The sequence below is a fragment of the Petaurus breviceps genome, unplaced genomic scaffold (genome assembly GCF_028583685.1).
Source record: "Petaurus breviceps papuanus isolate PSGF00001 unplaced genomic scaffold, PetGlider_PUasm1.0 221, whole genome shotgun sequence".
In the NCBI taxonomy this organism is placed as follows: domain Eukaryota; kingdom Metazoa; phylum Chordata; class Mammalia; order Diprotodontia; family Petauridae; genus Petaurus; species Petaurus breviceps.
In genome coordinates, this window is record NW_027185877.1 from 10,156,773 (window position 1) to 10,179,053 (window position 22,281).

The window sequence follows — 22,281 nt, forward strand, 5'->3', positions numbered from 1 at the left end:
ACTTTATGCTCCTAGATAAACTTCTTCAAAGCTGTTTTTTTTAAAATTCTAGAATATATGTCATTTAAATAATGACTCTTGCAGTGGTGTGCAGCTGCCAGCTTATACCAATTTGCAAGAGTAAATTGTTAAATTTTCAGTTTAAGAATTTGCTTGTTGGAAATCTGCAAACCCATTGTATCTGGGATTGCTTTATCATTTTATCGATTGTCTAGACTTAAGAAGTGATGAAGAAAATTTAATAATGCATATTAAATTTCCCTTTAAGGGAAGTCTGAAATTTAAAATATTTATCAGCACATTACTGCTTTTAAGACAACCCAGCCCACTTTTTTAGCTCCAAAGACTGTTTCAAGGAGAAAGTAGGTACTGAGTTCTGGTTTTGATGCTTGTAAAATTGAAAAATAGATAATCTGCAAAAGCAGATATTCGGTCAAAAGACAAAGAAGAAAAAGAAATATCCCAAAACTTAAAAGGTCTCTGTCCTTTAGAAAAAACTAACACAAAACTCAACATAGCTTGTGGACTCAAGGTAAGTTCATACTGTGATTATATGAATCTATGAATGTGTATTTGTTGGATGATTAAGTACTAGAGTAGAAAGAATGAAGTCACTCAAAATATACTTTACAGAGCAGGGAAAAAGAATAGAGTTCAGAAAGTACAATGTCAAATTGAAAGGAAAAACTACTTTTTCAGACCTTCCAGCAATATTATAACAGAGAGAAACAACTAAAATAAATAACTGAGCTAGCATGGATTTACAAAGTGAATAGATGACTAAAAGAAATGGCTGTGCGAGACTTATTTCTACAAGTGACACCAGAATGTAGTATTAGTGTTTTGACATTATACACATGTAATTTATGTGATTGGCTCATTTAGCAGATTAGTCTTTCTTATTTTAAAAAGCCTACATTTAATTTTCATAGAAGGTAACATGTAAAGTAGGTAGATGAATCTTCCAATCAACTTAATTATACAGCATAATCGAGGCATCTAGGGAATACCTCCCCATGTAGTATAGGCATGCCCACTCGCTGATTAGACACAGGAAACTCAAGATTATTGGTTGACTGAGACAAAGGAGATTTGATTCTCATGGTTTATAAAAGTAATCTAACAAACCAAGGTGGCTCTCTCTATCTCTCTGCATATCCCTCTCTGTCTCTCTATCTTTGTCTTCTCTATGAGACCCATTAGGACTCACTAAGTAGGCGTTATCACTTATGTGCTAGACTGGATCAATCAAAAAATATTTGTTAAGTGTCTATTTTGTGCTAGACACTGGACAACTAGGCGGCAGAGTGTATAGAGCATTGGACCTAGAATTGGGAAGACTCATTTTTATGATTTTAAATCCAGCCTCAGACATTTACTAGTTGTATGATCCTTGGCAAGTCACTTAACTCTATTTTCCTCATCTATAAAATGAGCAGGGGAAGGAAATGGCAAACCATTCTACTGGAATTTGCCAAGAAAACTCCAAATGGGTCATAAACAGTCGGACATGATTGAAAATGTCATTGTGTTAAGTTCCATGGGTAAAAAGACAAATTTGAAAAAGGAGGTTTTATTTTAATGGGGGAAGCAACATGTACATATTGTATATAAGGAATATATACAAAATGAACACAAGGTAGTTTGGGGGAGGGAAGGCATTAGCAGCTGAAGGGATTAGGAAAGGTTTCATGTAGAAGGTAATGCTTGAGCTGAACCTTGAAGGAAGTCAGGGATTCCAAGAGGTGGAAGTGAACAGGCAGAATTGATGCAAAGATATAGAGATGGAAGGTGCAATGTTTGATGTGAGGAACTGCAAGTAGCCCAGTCTGGCTGACCTGTAGAGCATGTAACATGGAATAATTTATAATACTAGAAAGGTAGGAAAGTCAGATTATGAAGAGCTGTAAGTGCCAGACAGATGTTTACATTTCATTTTAAAACAGGTAGTAACTGAAATATTAAGTAAAGGTGTGACGTTGGGTGACCTGTGCTTTAGGAAAATCACTTTGGAAGCTATATGGAGGATGGATTGGAATGGGGAGTAATGATTCAGTCACACCAATTACAAAGCAATAGTCTAGGTGAGTGGTGATGACAGCCTGAATTAGGGTGAAGCTATGTGAGTGATGAGAATGTAACATGCAAGAGAGATGTTGTGGCTATAGAAATGGTAAAATTTGGCAAGTGATTGGATATATGGGGTGAATGAAAGTAAGGAGTCCAAGATAACATCAAGTATAACTTGAGTGACTGAGATGATACTGACCTTTGACAGAAAAATGGGCACTTGGAAGATCAGTGGGTTTGGGGAAAAAACCAAAAACCTCAAACCAAAAAACTATAAATTCTCTTTCATATATTTTGGGTTTGCTATACCTATGGGAAAGTCAGTTTAAAATGCCCAATAAGCAGTTTGTGATGTGGGACTAAATCCCAGCAGAGAGACTAAGGCTGGTTATTTATATCTAGGAGTCATCTAGAAGATGATTATTGAACCCATGGAAGCTAAAGAGGTTGCCAAGTGAGAGAGAAGAGGAAAATAAAGCACAAAACAGTGTCCTGGGGTATACTCCCAGTTAGTAGTGTGACTTGTATGATGATCTAGCAAAGGAGACTGAGAAGTGATTATCCACTTAGGAGGAGAATTAGGGAAGAATGGTATTGCAAAAACCCAGAAAGGAGAGAGAATTCAGGAAGTGAGATTATAAAATGTTGCAGAAAAATAAAAAAAGGTAAAGAATAAGAAAAGCCCACTACATTTGGTATTTAAGAGATCACTGGACTGGGCGTGAATGTGGTAGTGGGGTGTGTGTGGGGGGAGGGGGTTACCACACTTACAGTCCCTGATGCTGGGGAGCCTAAGGCTCATGGATTGCTTATATTCTAGAGTTCTGAGCTGAAGTAGGACTAAAGCTGATCTGGTGTCCATACTATGTTGGAAACCATTATAGCGATTATTTAGCAGTGAAGCCTAATCAGACTGCCTAAAGAGGGGCAAAGTGGCCCAGTCTGAAAAAACAGAAAGGTTAAAGTTTCTGCACTGATCAGTATTGAGATGTGGTGTATGTGGTGTGTGTGTGTGTGTGTGTGTGTGTGTGTGTGTGTGTGTGTGTGTGTGTGTGTGGTGGGGCTTGGTGGGTGGGGGGAATCTGAAGTTTTCAAAGGAAGAGGAAGCATGGACCTTGACAACAGATAGCTTTTTCAAGGAGTTTGAGAAGCAGAGGAAAGATATAGATTGATAACTAGTAGTCATAGTAGGATCCAGTGAGAATTTTTTTTAAAGGATAGGAAGACTTCAGTATGCTTGTAAACAACAGGAAAGGAATCAGTAAATAGATGAAAGGAACCAGTAAATAGATGAGATTGAAAATTAGAAAGAAGGCATGATAATAAGAATAATCTATTTTTGGGATCAAGGGTACATGACCTTGACTAGCAGAAGAGCCACCTCAATCAGAGACTAGAGTGAAAAGAGGAGAGAGTGAGAAATGCTGCCAAGGACCACAGAACATCAAACCTCCTCATTTTACACATGAGGCTGAGAGAAACAACTTAACACAAAGTCATAAGGTAGTAACAGAGTTATAATTTATATTTAGGTATGCTACTTTTCTTTATAAATTTAAAACACATCTGATTGGAGTAAGCTAAATTGTGAATACAGTGAAGTAATTCAACATGGCCCATGCTTCTATTCTGCCTTGCATTATCTGCTTATGATATTCATAATATAATTATAATAGTCACGATAGTAATATTTATAGTGAAAGGTTCATTCTATGTCAAAGGCCAGGGTATTTTACCTGAAGCATACTAAAGAATGTATCTAATATGTTATGTAGAATCCAAGATAGTATATAGAATTTTAGATTTTGTATGGCTGAAAGAAATGGGGTTCTATAATTACATGTTTTCACTCTAAGCCTGCTGCTTATTACCTTATTTACTACTTGATTTAACAAATCACTTAATCTCTTGGGCAGAATTATAACTAGGGTGGAGTAACTGGGGCTTTGTCCCAGTGTCCCAATATGTATAGGATCTTTACACTCTTCAGCACCATAACAACATTTGAGCTTAGCACCTAGATAAGGGTAAGGAAAGGTATTGGACCTCAGATTATATTGATATAAAGAACTTCTGGGTGACTAAAACTCTTCTACAAATGAAAGTTGATAGTTTCTCTGAAACTTGTAGTCTTAGAAAATTGCCTAGGTACCAACCAAATTATACTAGAAAGCTATGACCCATGGCAGACGGCCCACCTAGAACTACTCCCACCCCTCAATAGCCTTACAACTGACAAGCTCCTCTCAAACTGGGGGGTTGGAGGGAGGTGCTTCATGATATCCTGGGACTTTCTCCCCACAGAGTGCTGTGTCCCAGGGTCTCTTCCCACCCCTCTCAGTTGAATTTCTCCTAAAAAGCAGATTTAAGGGACTATTATATACTGTTTGTAGGGGCATGTTTTTGTGAAGCTGGCCCCAGGATCCAAAATTGGTAGCTACAGCTTTGTTCCCAGAGCTTTCTTTTTCCTGTAAAATGAGAGTTGGATTAGATGGTCTGTAAGCTCTCCTTTAGCTCTAAATCCTGTGGTAGGGCTTCAAGGAAAATATCATTTTTATTCATGTTAGGCTGAGAAAATATTTTTTTTTGCTTTTTGGAGGGCAGTTGGGGTTAAGTGACTTGCCTATGGTCACATGGCTGGTTGTGTGTGGGTTTTTTTTTTTTGTATGTTAAGTGTCTGAGGCCGGATTTGAACTCAGGTCCTCCTGACTCCAGGGCCAGTACTCTATTCACTGTACCACCTAGCCACCCTGAGAAATTTTCATTAACAGGCAAGTTTGGCCTTCAAATACAAAATGAAGCAGGGCAGGGACTAATAGAGTTTTGTCAAGATAACTCACTGATCATAGCAAACACTCTTTTTCAACAATCCAAAAGATGACTCTACACATGGATATCAACAGATGGTCAATATAGAAATGAGATTGATTATTTACATTTCAGCCAAAGGTGAACAACTACATGGTTAGTTAAAAAAAAGACCTGGATCTTACTGTAGTTCAAATCATGAGCTTCTTATTGCAAAATTCAGAAAAACTGAAGAAAGTAGGGAAAACCATAAGACTACATAGGTATGACCTAAATAACATCCCTTATGAATATGAAGTGAAAGTGATAAAGAGATTTAAGGGATTAGGTCTGGTAGAATGCTCGAAGAACTGTGGATAGAGGTTTACAATATTGCACAGGAGCAGCAACCAAAAACATCCCAAAGACAAAGAACAGCAAGAAAACAAAATGCCTGTCTGATGAGGCTTTACAAATAGTTGAGGAAAGAAGGAAAACAAAAGGGAAAGGAGAAGGGTAAAGATGTACCCAATTGAATACAGAATTCCAGAGAACAGCAAGGAGAGAAATTTTCTTAAAGATCAATGCAAAGAAATAGAAGAAAACAATAGAACAGGAAAGACATCTCTTCAAGAAAATCAGAGATACCAAGGGCATGTTTCATACAAAAATGGGTATGATAAAAGATAAAAAATGGTAGTGTGGTTTAACAGAAGAAGAAGAGATTAAGAAGAGGTAGAAAGAATAGACAAAAGAACTATAGGAGAAAGATCCTAACATTACCTCTAATTACAATGGTGTGGTTACTGATCTAGAGGCAGATACCCTTGAGAATGAAGTCAAGTGGGCCTTTGGAAGCATTGCTAACAATAAGGCTAGTGGAAGTGATGGAATTCCTGCCAAGCTATTTAAAATACTAAAAGATTATGCTGTTAAAGCATTGCATTCAATATGCCAGCAAATTTGGAAAACATGACAGTGACCACTGGATTAGAAAAGAGCAATTTATATCCTAATTCTGAAGAAGAGCAATGCTAAGGAATGTTCAAATTACCAAATAATCTCACTCATTTCACACACTAGCAAGGTTATGCTTAAGATTTTGCAAGCTAGGCTTCAGAATATGTGAACCAAGAATCACCAGAAGAGTGGGCTCGTTTTCCAAGAGTTTTCAACTCTTAGAGACCCAATTGGCAACATTCACTAGATTATGGACAAAGCAATGGAGTTCCAGAAAAACATCCACTTACGCTTTGTTGACTACAATAAAGCCTTGGATTGTGTGAATCACAACAAAATGTGGCAAGTCGGCAAAGAGAAAGGAGTACCAGATCATCTTACCTGTCTCCTGAGAAACTTGTATGCAGACCCATAAGCAACAATTAGAACTGTACATAACTGATTGGTTTAAGATTGGAAAAGGAGTATGATGAAGCTTTATATTGTCACCTTATTTTTCTTTAACTTATATGCAGCTCAAATCTGGCCTCAGACACTTAACACAAAAACTAGCCATGTGACCTTGGGCAAGTCACTTAACCCCAACTGCCCCTCCAAAAAAAAAGCAAAAAAAATAACATATGCAGAGTATACTAGATAAATCAAAAGCCAGAATTAAGGTTGCTGGAAGAAACATTAACAATCTCAGATATGCAAATTATAATACTCTGATGGCAGAAAGTGAAGAGGAATTAAGAAGTCTTTTGATGAGAGTGAAAGAGGATAGTGTAAAAGCTGGCTTGAACCTTAACATCAAAAAAACTAAGATCTTGGCAACTGGCCCTATCATTTCCTGGCAGACAGAAAGAAGAGAAATGGAAATAATGTCAGACTGTATTTTCTTAGGCTCAAATTTTACTGCATATGCTGACTGCAGCAATGAAATTAAAAAAAACACTTGCTCATTGGAAGGAAAGCTATAGCAAATCTGGACAGCATACTAAAAAGCAGAGACATCACTTTGCCAACAAAGGTTCATATATCAAAATTATGTTTTTTCCAGTAGCAATGTATGGCTGTGAAAGTAGCCCTATAAGCAAAGTTGAGCACCACAGAGTCAATTCTTTGTAGTGATGAAGACTTTTGAGAGTTCCTGGGATAGCACGATCAAATCAGTCAAAACTTAAAGAAATTAATTCAGTTATTCACTGGAAGATCAAATCCCAAAGCATAAGTTTAAATACTTCAGACACATAACAAGAAAACAAGATTCATTAGACTAAACAGACCTCTTGTTGGGAAAGACTGAAGGCAAAAAGAAAAGGGGATGACAGAGGATAAGATGGATAGATAGTGTCACAGAATATGAACTTGGAAAGACTTCGAGAAATAGTGGAGGAGATAAAAACCTGGCGTGCTATGGTCCATGGGATCATGAGGAGTCAGACACAACAGAATGGCTGAATAACAATAACTTCCTGAATTCTGAGGCTTATTTTCTAATAATCATTATGCAAGAGATTTCAAACAAACTGTCCCATCTCACCCACAACAGTTACAAGTGCTGCCAGAACCAAATTAAAATGTTATTAGAAAACATTTAACAAAATAAATGAAAATACAATAAAACATAGATAATATTAATATGTGGTTTCCCGGAGGTATTCTTAGGTACGTTCAAGTGGCCCCTGTTTCTATTTGAGTTTGAGACTACCATATCATGCCACATTGCTTTTAAACCTCTAAAGATATCTTAATAAGAGTTAAGAATATAGTGAAGGATTAAAAAAATTTTTTCTTTATTAAATTATTTATTTTTAGTTTTCAACATTTACTTTGATAAGTTTTAAATTTTCTCCCCCTCCCCAAGACTGCAATCCGATATGGACTCTATACATACATTCCTATTAAACACCATTTTCACATTAATCATGTTGCATAGAAGAATTATAATGAACGGGAAAAAACCACGAGAAAGAAAAAAAAAAACAAAACAAACAAGTAGCATATAGTTTGCTTCGTTTCTGCATTCTGTGAAGGATTTTTTTTAACCAAACATATGGTTTCACTGCTGTGGGGAACTATACTCAAAGTCTTTCTACCTTGACAAAAACTACTAGCATTTAATAGTTACCAGAATGACTTAGCTAGAGCTAGGGGGAAAAAAAAACCAAAACAACTTAGCTATAGCATAGAAAGAATACTCAAGAATATAGCACTTTGCTTGGAAAGTTTGAGCCACTCTCATCACCAAACAGAAACCCATCTGGTTAAAGTTCTTTTCAGGTTTCTACCAAGGTGAGGTGTGGGGGGTGCGGGTAGTTAAAGAGGGAGGGTCTGTAGATTTGGGCTAATCTGAGTCAATCTCCCTAATTAAAAGGGTCTTGATTTCATGTGGGTAGGGCTCTTTTATCCCTTAAGTGACCAGGAAGACTTGAGCCTTGGTCTCCTAAACAAAAAAAAAAAAGTTAAGGCTGGTTTCAATTCTTTTTTTCAGGAAAAGATCTAGTCAGGATCACATGATAGGAGATACTGGTAGATATTCCTCCTCTGTAAGTCACACGAATATAATAAAAATGATGATACTACCTAAATTGATTCATAGATTTAGTACTCTACTTATCAAGCCACCAAGGAAATATTTTATACAGCTAGAAAAAGAATAGCAAAATTTATTTAGAGGAACAAAACATCTACAATGTTAAGGGAAGTAAAAAACAATTAGAAATGTAATGGGAATAACTTTCAGATCTCAAAGTACATGATAAAGCAGTAATCATTAAAAATTATTAGGTACTTATTAAAACCTAGAAAAGTAGATAAATGAAACAGATTAGAGAAATAAGGAAGAATCAGAAAAAATTTAAATAATTCACTATTTTATAAACCCAAGAAAATAAAAACTCCCCAAGTGATAAGAAAATCAGGGAAAAGTAGAAAGCAGTTTGAAAGAAATAAGGGTTAGACAAGCACAATTTATACCATATATAAGTTCAAAATGGGTCCCAAATCCTAAAAATAATTAAATGAAAACTAGATCAGGTACCTTTCACAGCTATGGCTAGAGTGGTAATACCTCTCTCCCCCCAAGAGGAAGATAATCACAAAATATAAAATAACATACACTAAATGCAATAAAAAAACTTTTGCATTAAAAAAAGAATGAATGCAATGTGGAAACTCCTGATATCCAATTTATATAAGGAACTAACACAGACATATAACATATTCATATACATAACAGTTCTCAAAAGAATTATAAACTCTTAACATTCATATAAAAATTTCTCCAGATCATTCATAATAAAAGAAATTAAAATCAAAATAATTCTGGGTTTCACCTCGTTTCTAGTAAATTGGTGAAGATAACAAAAGATAGCAATGGTGTTGGAGGGTTGTGGTAAGATAGGTATATTGATCCACTTTTGGTGGAGCTGTCAATTGGTCCAACAACTGAAGGAAGAAATTTGTAATTATGTTAAGTGACTAAAATGCCCATAAAATAAGAGAGATGCCACTGCTACCAATATAGCCCAAGGAAGTTAAAGATAGAAAGGTCCTGCTACATTTATAATATTTATAGCACCACCTCTTAAAAAAAATTCGGTTTGTTTTCAATTCTGAACTCTCTTTCCTCTCCTCCCCAACCCACTGAGAAGACAAGAAAAACAAAACTCATTACAATTACGTAAAGTGAAACAAAACAAATGACCATATTAGTGATATCCAAAAAAAGAAAGAAAAAGAAAATATGCTTCAATATATACTCTAAGTTCATTGACTCTAAGCATGTTTCATCATGAGCCTTTTGGAACTATGGTTGGTCATTCTGTTAATAAAAATTCCCTAGTCTTTCCAAATTGATTATCTTAACAATATTTTCCTTATTGTATAAATTGGTTTCTTGGCTCTGCTCAACATACATTCATACAAGTCTTCTCAGGTTTTTTTGAAATCATACCTTTCATTATTCCTTATAGGATAACAGTATTTCATAATATTCATATACCATGATTTGTTCACTCATTCCTCAACTGGTGGGGATCCCCTAAGCTTCCAATTCTTTGCCATCACAAAAAGAACTGCCATAAATATTTTTAAACATAGGAGTCCTTTTCCTTTTTCTTTGATCTGTTGGAGTATAGACCTAGTAGGAGTATTACTGAGTCAAAGAGGACAGTTTAATAGTCATTGGGCATAGTTCCAAATTGTTTTCCAGAATGGTTGAACCAAATAGTTCACAGATCCACAAAAGCACATTAGCATACCTTTTTTCCCACATTCACTCCAGAATTCCTCATTTCCCTTTTTTGTCATCTTAGTTAACAGTTGCTTTAATTTGCATTTCTTTAATTGTGATTTAGAACATATTTTAATATGGCTATTGATAATTTGGATTTCTTTCTCTGTAAACTACATATTCATATTCTTTGACCATTTATTAATTTTTAAATAGCTTTTGTTCTTATAAATTTGTCTCAGTTCCCCATATATCTTAGAAATATACCTTTCGCACAGAAACTTGCTGCAAATATTTTTTTCCCCTAGTTTCCTGCTTTTCTTCTAATTTTAGCAATACGGCTTTGGTTTGTGCATGCTTCTACATTTTATATAATTAAAATTATCCATCTAACTTCCTATGAAGCTCTCTATCTCTTGTTTGGATATGAACTCTTCCCCTCTCTATAAATCTGACAGGTAATTTCTTCCATGATCCACTAATTTGCTTATATCATCTTTTAGGTCTAAATTACACTGGTATTCAGTATGAGATATTGGTTTATACCAGTTTCTGTCAGACTACTTTCCATTTTTCCAAACAGTTTTGTAGAATAGTGAGTTCTTGTCCCAAGAGCTGTGATGTCTAGGTTTATCAAACAAGACTTTACCGTATATTTACTATGTATCTAAAAGGTCACTGCAGACAATGACTGTAGCCATGAAATTAAAAGACACTTGCTCTTTGAAAGGAAAGCTATAGCAAATCTGGACAGCATACTAAAAAGCAGAGACATCACCTTGGTGATGAATTGAAGTGCCCTAGAGAACGGGTGTAAAAGCACAGAAGACATACCTATCAAACTTGCAGATGGTGCATCAGGAGGGATAGCTCATATGTGAAAAAAAAGGGTAAAGGAGTCTCTGAGGTCCCTTCCAGCTCTGGATATATATTGTATGAAAGAGTCAGACTCCAAAGGAGATCTTAATAGGCTACAAAGCTGAGCCAAATCTAATGGAATAAAATGTAATAGAAATAAACAAAATCTTGGGATTAGGAAACCAACTTCACAAGTATAAGATGAGGGAGTTATAACTATGTAGCAGTTTGACAGAAAAAGATCTAGGTATTTTGGCATACTATAAGTTCACTAGAAATCAGCAGTATGATATGGTTTCCAAAAATATATACTCTATTAAATTGTACAAAGAAAGGCTTAACTTTCAGAATAGGAGGGAAAGTATACCAAATCTGCTCAGCCCTGGTGTACTTCATCCTCAATAGACCATATCTGGATCACTGTGGCAAGTTCTGGGCACCACAGTTTAGGATGAATAAGCAGGTGAACATCAAGAGGAAGGTAACTAGGATGGTAAAGAGCCTCAAGATCATGCCATATGAGGATTAGCTGAAGAAACTGGGGAGGTTTTTTTTTTTTTTTTTTAGCTTGAAGGCAAAAACTCGAAGGGGACATGAGAGCTACCTTCAAGTATTTGAAAGGCTGTCATTTGCAAGAGGGTTTAGACTTGTTCTGTTGCACCCAGGAATCAGGACTAGGAAGGATGGACAGAAGTTACACAGAAGCAGATTTTAGCTTGATGTAAGGAAAAACTTCTTAATGATTTGCGGTTTTTGAATGAACTGCCTTGAGAATAAGTTTTCCCTCACTAGAAAGAGTGGCTGGATTGCCATTCATCAGGCTTATTGTAGGAAAGCGGGGTTCTTATTCAGTTATGAGTAGGATTTGATGGCATCTGGTGTCCCTTCTACCTTTATAGACCCTATTTATAAATTCATACTGAAGGTATGATCTTATAAGATTCTTTTAACCTTTTCATCAGTTTCCCAATTAAGGTGTATAAAATGGTCAAGTTTGTCATCTGAAAGTAATACTTCAACATGAGTTTAATTTTCCTTGGAAGTCTGAATCAATTTTTTTACTGTTGTATAATAGAGCAAAGCTTTCATTGTTTTAGGTGCATCACATCTCTTCTTTTCCCACTTGATGGACTATATATCAGTGACATCATAGGATCAAAAATTTAGAAATGTAATGTGATTTAAAGGTCATCTAGGTTAAATCCCTCATTTGACAGAAAAGAAAATTGAGTTTAGAGAGGGGAAGTGACTTGCCCAAGATCACAGTGGTAGAGCTTGGATTTGAACCCAGGTTCTCTGACTCCAAATCTAGTTCTCTTTCTCCTATATAATACTTATAAACTGCAATAACAATGACTTAGCCTTCTGATATCAGAAAGTGACATCTTGATTTCAGCTGTATTCAACATATTCCTTTAATAATATGTCTATATTATTCATTTCCCCAGATTTCTGGGAAGTATTACTTTCATTCATGTTTCTTGACCTCTTCTCCTTAGTGATATTGAAAGTAAAATTCAAAATGATGAAATTTAAAGTCAGCTATGAGTATTTTAGTAGCCTTTTAAATCAAATAATGGCTTTGCCTTGATAAAAGCATTTTAGGGTTTTCTATGTGTCAAACCAAGTGAACCTGAGAGTAAATGGGCTTTCTAGAATTTTGGTTTGATTTTGTTCAAGTATTTGAGGAAAATTTTTGATTCAATATGAAAGGATATGGAACAAAAAGGACTTTTGATTAGATGTATCTTATTACTGAATGTTCACAAAAAATAATGCACCAAAGTTTTATATCATTCGCTACTAATCTAGTGATATATCCTACACTGTGTATATGATCAACTTTATTCTGTGGCAAAAGACACACCTTTTACATACATCTTTTCTCCCAACTATAATTTCCTACTCTCAGCTATTAAAAATAACGTCTAGAACTTCTGGGAGTTCTCTTCTGGCAATGAGTAAAACAGAGGGAACACAAAACTACAATGAAGTTGTCCTTTTGAAGATAAGAGAATCAAGATTTATCTAAGTCAGAGCATGTGTGAAGTGGGCATATTTGGATGGGAGGAGAAATTAGTCTATTCAACTAATTATTTGTATCACATGCACCCAAGGAAAAAGTGTTTACCTGGTGGTGCTACAGTTAACCTTTTTTCCTTGCTGAGCCGGTACCCTTGGATGAATTCATTCAGGGAAGGGGGACCCCTCAGAAGAAATGATTCTGTGGAGGTGGGATCAGGGGGGACTCTTAATAAATGATGTTGGTAGAAAGCCCCTGAAGTCCTGGGATGGTTCTGATCACAAAGGGAAGGTGAAAATTGTCTTGCAGGAGATCCAAGAAAAATACATATAGAAAACAAAAGAGTTTTACTTTAATTACCTTTCAATACCTTACTAGTGATAACATCATTTTCATTGTGATTGAATTTGTTGAACATGAAAAACAAGTAGTTTTGCTAACTTCTTTTGTTTCCAGTGCAGGACACAACCATGTTTTATAAGCTCTTCTGGGTCAAAGAAGAGATTTATTTCAAGGTTGGGTCTTCGAAGATACTCTTAGCATTTGATTGTGCATTGAATTTTTTTTTTTTTATTGTGACTGAAAATATACATTCAAGACTCTGGCTGAAGGTCACAAATTCCAGTCACTAAGTAATATACGATTAAATTTCTTTGATGAAAAATTCACCTTTGAATACTGAACATTATCTATTTCATTTTAACTAGACACAGACATTCTCTTTTAGCCATTCATCATTTTTACCAACATGAAAAAACGTTTTCAAAAAGAACAAGTTCATATGTTTGTCTCAAAGAAAAGAAAACAGCCAAGTAGCTCAGTTATTTTACATTTTGCTTTTGGGGTTTCAACACATCTAGAGCCCCATATTTCTTCATTTAAGAGAATAACATCTTTTTTTTCTCATTTTTAACTCTATTTGGGGAGGGAAAGTTACATTCATGCAAACAGGAAGTAACCAAAAGAACTGACAAGACAATTAAAAATTATATTATGATTAGCAAAAGGAGAAATGTAGAAGCACAATAATCAGGAATTTTCTTTTTAGTTAGACTACCCAACATCCACCCACCATCTTACTGCCCCTTCCTTTAAAAGAAAATATTTCTGCTTTGAATAGCTTTAACTTAAATTTGGCCACTGCACCACACTGTAAAGATCACTGCATGCATACCTTTTCCTCTGAGTGCCACTGCTGAGCAGTATGTTTGGTGGCTGTGAGCCCTGACTATGCAGGAAGAAAGTGTCTATGGTGGGCACGGTGGCTGATGCCTCCCCACTTACTTTAGGGCTGCCGATCTTGTTCTTTCCAAGCTTGCCTTTGCTTCGTCGGGACTGCTCATGATCAAACTCTAAATCTTCCAGTCGCTGAGTCAAGGCGAGTTTTTGCTGGATAGCCATCCGTAAGAGTGAATTTAGTGTCTTCTTTTCATCCTCTGCAGCTGCTAACTGTCTTTGCATCTCATCCAACTGGGTAACATATTCATCACATCTGAAGTCAAAAGAGAAATGTGTTCATGAGAAAAGTTTGGTAAAAGATAATATGGGTGGTATATTTGGATCTTGCTTGATAAATCTAGGATCCTAAGAGCCTGAATGTATATGTTTTTAACCACAGAGATATGCTGCATGCTAACTTTTCTACTTATCTCTTTTCTCATTTCTAAGCTAGAAATATGCATTTTTTTCTGATACTACTTAATCTACTTATAAATTAAGTCTTGATCAAGTTGTCTTATGGACTTGGACTGATTTATTTCACATAGATAGCAATTATGGTATGGATAACTTCACAGAAATGTACTTATTAACTTGAAATTTAGAAAAAAACATATTAGTATTGATGCCCAGTCAATCTTTTTGGCTTGTACTATAAAAAATAGCTAAGGGTACATTCATGTAATCCAGTGCCAAGACTAGATTTTATCATGCAAGATGCCTCACTGCTAAGTTCCAAGTTATTTCTCATTTCCTTTCCCTGGACACTAATGGATGCATCTGATATGTAAAGGTTGTGTTTTTGTCTTGTTAAATCAAGAGGCTTCCAAAAAGGAGAAACAATGTTAGTAAGAAACATAGTATGGCGCAAAAGCACTGGTTCCTGAGTCACAGGATTTGAGTTCAAATCTCATATTTGATCCTTATTACTTGTGTGATCTTGGGTAAGTCACTTAACATTCCTGGGCCTCAGTTTTCTCATCTGTAAAATGAGAAGATTGGCTTAGATGGTTTTGTGCCATCTAGGAATTGTGCTATGTATGTTTGCTTTTTTCTCAAGAGAGAAAAAATTGGCATTATTTATGGTCATCTATACTATAAAGTAAATAATATAGATATGGTTTCTGAGTTTTGAAAGGAATTCAATTCTATATGCATTTATTAAACACCTACTTATGCAAGGTACTGAATTAGATGCTAGACACACAAGACAAAAATGAAACAGTGCCTATCCTGGGGGAGCTTATGTTCTGATGGGGAAATATAATATGTAAGCAGAGATAGGCAGCTAGGTGGCACAGTGGATAGAGTACTGGGCCTGGAGTCAGGAAGTCAGGGCGACATGAGTTCAAATCTGACCTTAGACACTTACTAGCTGGGTGATCCTGGACAAATTATTTAACCTCTGTTTGACTCGGTTTCCCTATCTGTAAAATGAGGATAATAACAGCGTCTACATTTCAGAACTGTTGTGATGATCAAATGAGATCACTGTAAAGCACTTAGCACAGTGCTTGGCACATAGTAAGGGCTATATAAATATTAGTTATTACTATTACTACTATTATTGTTACAAATAAATACAAAAAAATTCCAGGAGGGAGAAAGCATTAGTAGCTGGGAGATCTTGCCTGGGGCAGGAAGAATATCTGATTTGAGCCCTGAGGGAAGCTTGTAAAATGGAGATGGAGTACATTCCAGGGTTAGAAAGATAGCCTACACAAAAGCATGAAGATGAAAAATGGAATATCAAGCTTGGGCAAGAGGGAGTAGACCAGGTTGCTTGGAATATGACAAATAGTGAAAGGAAATAAGGCTGGAAATGTCGGTTAGAACCAGACTGTGGAGAGATTATAAAACTGATTCAAATTACTAAGGGGGGCATAGCTCCCATCTTCAGAGGGAGATGCAAAAAATTAAAAATATGCATAGTATGGGAGAATAAGTGTGAGCTTTTCAGATAAAATAAAAAGAAACAAGTTGGTAAAACATTTAAGTACATAACCCAAATATCAACTTTTCAAAGCTGCATTTCAAGTTACAGTGAAACATTGTTAGATTTTGATAACAAAGTAATGAAAAGTTCCATTTAGGAAAAATAATGAAAGACATAATAATAGTTCTTTGTGCAAATAGTCAAGTAATTCTGCTTCCAAGAGCATTTATAGGTTTTGAAAATATCATTTAAAAAACACCAAATAGGGTGGCTAGGTGGCACAGTGAATAGAGGCCCTGAAGTCAGGAGGACCTGAGTTCAAATCCGACCTCAGACACAACACACTTACTAGCTGTGTGATTTTGAGCAAGGCACTTAACCCCAATTGCCCTCCAAAAAAAGGCAAAAAAAACCCAAAACCACTAAATATGAACAATCACAAAAAATAGTGATTTATAATATGGAAAAAAATTACAATGAGTTGATTGTCATTGTTTCTCTATTTTCAATGAACACCAAAGCAATGTATTTATTCATCAACTGAAAATCAATATTTGAAATAAATAACCAAATATTTCTTGAATATACAAGTACAAACAATGCTTTGACATACAAACACATATAGGAAGGATTGATAAAAGATAGTGATTTTAAATGAATAAACTGCTGTAGGCCCCAGAGGTTGACAGTAAAGATTTCAACCTGTTATTTTCCTGTGCAAAGGCATAAAGGAAGAGAAGGCAGAATCTAATTTTCTAGAAGCATAAGATTTAGCTCTGAAAGGGACCTTAAAAATTATCTCATCCGACTTATATAAACTGATGCTGAGTGGGGAGAGCAGAACTAGGAGAACTTAGTGCACAGTTATAGACACATTGTATGTGTGACGACTAACTTGGATAGACTGGGCTCCTCTCAGCAATGCAAAGTTATTAGATAACTCCAAAAGACTCCTGATGGAAAGGGCTGTTCACATCCAGAGAAAGAACTACAGAGACTGAATGCAGATTGAAGCAAACTACTTGCTCTCTGTTTTTGTTTTGTTTTGTTTCTTCTTTCTCATTGTTCACCCCACTGGTTATAATCCTTCTTTACAACTTGACTAATGTTTAATGTGAAGGTATTTGTAGATCCTATATTTGATTGTATGCCACTATGGGGGGAAGGGGGAAGGACAGGAAGGGGAAGAATATTTGAAACTGAAGGGACTATGGAACTGAATGTTGTAAACCAAAAGTAAATAAATAAATTTTAAAAAATTATTTCATCCAAACACCTTATTTTACAGATAAGGAATCTAATAGAGTGGTTTAGTAGATTTGAACCCAGTTCTATTTACCCCCAATAGATGCTCTTTCCCTTTTGTATCACATATTACAATACAGAGGGATCTGAATGAACACTCAGACTTAGCTATGCCTCTTAGTCTCTGATCAGTCTTTACTGATCAAATTCTATCTCCCAGAGATCCTGAATAGAGTGTCTCCTTATGGTTTCTATTGCATAACCATCCAGGTCTGTGTTTTCTTCCACAACATGAATAATAATAAATGTTCTGCACAACAGCATATCTATATATTTATATATAATCTATATCAAATTGTTTGCCTTATGAGGGGGAGAAGGGAGAGAGAGAATTTGGAACTTAAAATTTTTTTAAATGAATGTTTAAAATTATTTTTACATGTAATTGGGGAAACTATTAGATTTTAAAAAATATTTGTTGAATTAAATTGAAAATATACTATATATACAAAGTAGATACAAAGTAATTTTGGGTGGGGGTGCTAACACTTGAGGGATCAAGAATGGCCTCATGACGGTAGTAGTTGAGTCAAGCCTCTAAAAGGGCAAATGTGATCAAAGAAACCACTGAACAAGATAGAGGACTAGACATTTCTCTCATCCTTATGACCTCTCCAAAACAGAAATTATGGCTCAAAGATAAAGCAACTTCTGCTCTTTCTATGGTTTAAGACACCAAGAATTCAAAGAAAGGTTAAAAAACCAAACAAACCATGATCTGACACTCAGTGACACTAAGTTCACTCATCACCTCTCCTATACTTCTCATGGTACCTGATGCAAGGCTACACTAGCAGACCCAAGGACCAAGGCTTGCAACAAAACTCAACCTCATACCCTGATGCCCCCTCCCTTTTTCTGTTGCCATGAAGACCCTGGCTTCAGGCTGTGAAAATCTGCTTCACAACAGCCACTACCATGCTCTCTTCAGGAGTAAAAGTGTGCTGGGTACTGACAGCACTATGGTAGACAACCCCATAGCATCAACACTGCAAAACTCTGAACTGCCAGTGCTGAAGAAGATAACCTCACAGTACCAGCATGGCAGCTCTCTGACCGGCCAGTGCTGGTCCAGAGAACTAAGAAACAGAGGGTCAGGACATTGTGGGGGGTTGGGTGAGGCACTATTCCACTAAGTCTGAGGGAAAGAGCTCAACCTCTAGCTGGGGTCAATCTGTCCCCAGAAGTCACTTGGAGCAGAGACCTAAGCTTGTGAACTGTGAATTGCCCAGCATGGAAATCAAAGGAAACCACCATCAAAGGAGACAGAATCAGAAAGTATGTAATAGAGGAAAGTCAGGAGAAAAAAATTCTGAAATTACCAAAGATTTCAGGAAGAAAAAAACCCCCAAAAGACCTTGAACATAAACAAAGAAAAAATATTAACAATAGAAGGAAATATGACCCCCAAATTTAGTAAAGAGAGGGCAAGCATCTATGAATAAATACTGCAAAATACTAGATAATACTGATCCAAACTTAGTAAGACAGAGGATCACTTTATCTTAGAAATTGTAACAGACAGGGGAAACTAAGTTGGGCATAACCTAACATACTGCACATATGCGTACTATTTCAGAGAAAGAATGATTAGGATTTCATGACTAAAATTCTAAAAAGGAAGTCACCCAGAGGGATCAATTTACTGTATTTATTTACTCTTCTGTGTTTCTCTTATTTGGGTTATTCTGGTTTTCTTTCTAAAAATGTTTCAAACACCTTTTTATAATTGAAGTCAATTTTAGGAGAACTTGGAACCACAACACACTGTTCCTGAGTGGTTTGAGTGAGAATTACAAAAGCAGAATATATGTCCTGCAAGGTAAAAAAAAATGAACAGGGGGTGGCTAGGTGGTGCAGTGAATAGAGCACCGGCCCTGGAGTCAGGAGGGCCTGAGTTCAAATCAAGCCTCAGACACTTAACACTTATTGCTGTGTGACCTTGGGTAAGTCACTTAATCCCAATTACCCTGCCCTCCACCCTCCAAAAAACAAACAAACAAAAAAAAGAACAGAAGAGACACATGAGAATCTCACTAAAGAAACAAAATAGAATAAAAAACTGGGAATGCAAATATACAGAAGTAAAGGACAATAAAGAAGAGAAATAAAAAAACAGTAACATTAAATGAAAATATGCTCACTATACAAGTAAGATACAGTGATTTCATAGATAGGATAATGAGAGACAATAATCATAGGTCTCCCAGAAGAACATTACAGGATAAAAAACCTTAACAATATATTGCAGAAAATAACAGAAGAGCACTCACTGCCCAGAACTTCTGAACAGAGAAAATGAAATGCAAATTGAAAGACTCCAACAAATTACCTCCAGAAGAAAGTGGTTTTAAACTTAACAATAGTGGCTAAATTTAAAAATTCAGAAATAACAAGTTCTGTTAAGTGAAAAAGAGAAAATACCTTCAAATACAAAGAAAAGGAAATTTGACTAATGCAAGACCATTCTATACTTACCAGAAAATATATGAAGGAATGGAATAATGTGTTCCAAAGAGCAATGGAGCTCAGGATGCAGCCCAGGGTGACCTACCCTGTAAATCTGAGCTTAATCATAAATGAGAAAAGATGGACCAATAATAATGAGGTGTTTAAAGCATTTTTAGGAAGAAAATCAGAACAGAAGATATTACTCACCCCTTGAACACTCCAAACAAGAGAAATACAGAAAAGTAAATAAATGCAGTAAATACATCCCTCTAACTTCACTTTTAGACTTTTAGTCCATGGAATTCTGACTATCCTTTCTCTGAAGTAGTTATGCCCATATCTAGGGTTTATGAAAGATTATGTCCAACCTAATTCCCCATGTCTATTACAAACTCTAAGACAGACTGGTCACTATCATTTATATTTCAGCAATCACTTCCCCCTTATTGGTGAGAAATAAAGCCAGATTAGCAGTTCCACTCATTCCTTTTGAAAGAGGAGATAAAACTGTCCCTTTCTAATAATAATATCATGGTATAATTGGAAAATGCCATGGAGTTAGCAAGGATGCTAATTGTAAATTTAATCGTTTCAGCAAAATTGAAGGCTACAAAATCAACAAAAAGTCAACATTTCATTTCTATAAAATAATAGCAAAACATAGGAAGCAATAATAGAAAGGAAAATTCTATTCCAAATAACTCAAATGCATAAAATATCTGGGGATCAATTGATCAAAGCACACAAAAAACTTGTATAGATTTAATTACAGAGTGCTTTTCAAAGAAATGAAGAACAATGTAAATAACTGGAAGACTATTCAGTGTTCATGACTCAGTCATGCCCATATAATAAAAATGATAATACTACCAAAATTAATTTACACTTTTAATGCTATTTCAGTTAAATTACCAAGGAGATACTTTATAAGAACTAAAATATTAAGGGAAATGATGAAAAAAAATTATGGGTGAAGGGGAAATAACACTTCCAGAGCTCAAAATATATTATAAAACAGCAGTCACAAAACCCTTCTAGGTTAAAGAATAAAGAGGTAAATCAGTGGGACAGCATAAGAGAAAATCAGAAACAAAAGAATTCAATAACCCAGTGTTTGAAAAAGTGGAAAATATATATTAACCAGGAAAAAAACTCCTTATTTGATAAAAACTGGAAAATAGCCTGTCAGAAATTAGGCATAGCTCAGCCTCTTACATCATGTTCCACAACACATTCTAAATGGATACTAAACCTTCATATTAAAGATCTTACTATAAAAAAATTTAGAAGAGAAACAGATCACATTTAGGGTTAGAAACAGATCAGTAAGCCATGGGTAGGAAATGTATTCTTAACCAAAGACAGAAGCAATTAGAGAAGATAAAATAGATAACTTGGATTACATGTAACTGAAAAGCTTTTGCACAGTCAAAATTAACATAAGAAGAGAAGTGGTCAAATGGGAAAAAATTCTTTCTATCAAATTTCTTTTATAAGGATTTAGCATCCAATATAGATAAACCATTAATAAACATTTGTATAAAACTAAAAGCTATTCCCCAATAGATAAGTAGTAAAAGGATATTAACAAGTTGTTTTCAAAAGACTGCAAAGTATTCATACCTATGAGAAAGAATGCTCCAAATCACTAATAATAAGACAAATGCAAATAAAGACAATGCTGAAGTTTCATCTCACTCCTTAAAAATTTATAAAGATGACATAAAATAACAATATTGAATGTTGGAGGGGTTATGGGATGATAGGGACACTAATGAATTGTTGGTGGGGCTGTGAATTGGTACGTTTTGCAAAGATTTGGAATTATGTAAACAAAGTGATTAAAAAGTCCATATCCTTTGACCCATCATTAGGCTTATATGCCAAGGAAGCTGTTAATAAGAACAGTTTCTATTTATGCCAAAATATTTATAACAGCATTTTTTTTTTTGCAATAGTAAAGAACTGGAAACAAAGCAGATGTCTATCAACTGGGAAGTGGCTAAACAAATTGTGATACATTAATGTAACAGAATGTTGCTGTGCTGTAAGGAATTATTTATGTGATTAATACAGAGAAGCATGGAAGGATCTGTAAGAATTGATGCAAAGGATAATAAGCAGAGTCAAGAAAACAACATATACAATAACTACAACAAGAACTACACACCAAAAAAACACAAAACAGAAAACCAAAAGTGAATGTAATACAATCACATAGACTGAGCACTTGAAAGAAAAGATACAAGAGGGAGTGGCTAGGGGGCACAGTGAATAGAGCGCCGGCCCTGGAGTCAGGAGGACCTGAGTTCAAATCGAGCCTCAGACACTTAACACAAAAGCTAGCTGTGTGACCTTGGGCAAGTCACTTAACCCCAACTACCCTACTTTCCCCCTCCAAAAAGCAAAAGAAAGAAAGAAAGAAAGAAAGAAAGAAAGAAAGAAAGAAAGAAA

General features: G+C 35.5%; 1 protein-coding gene across 1 annotated transcript in view; it reads right to left on the reverse strand.

Annotated features, from left to right (window-relative positions):
* Window positions 1-13,437: 13,437 nt before the first annotated feature.
* Window positions 13,438-22,281, reverse strand: part of BICD1 (BICD cargo adaptor 1) — a 204,554-nt gene continuing 195,710 nt past the window's right edge. The window contains exon 6 of the mRNA XM_069094849.1: window positions 13,438-14,409. Within this exon, the coding sequence (XP_068950950.1) occupies window positions 14,040-14,409 (370 nt within the window). The 3' untranslated portion in view covers window positions 13,438-14,039. The remainder of the gene's footprint in view (window positions 14,410-22,281) is intronic.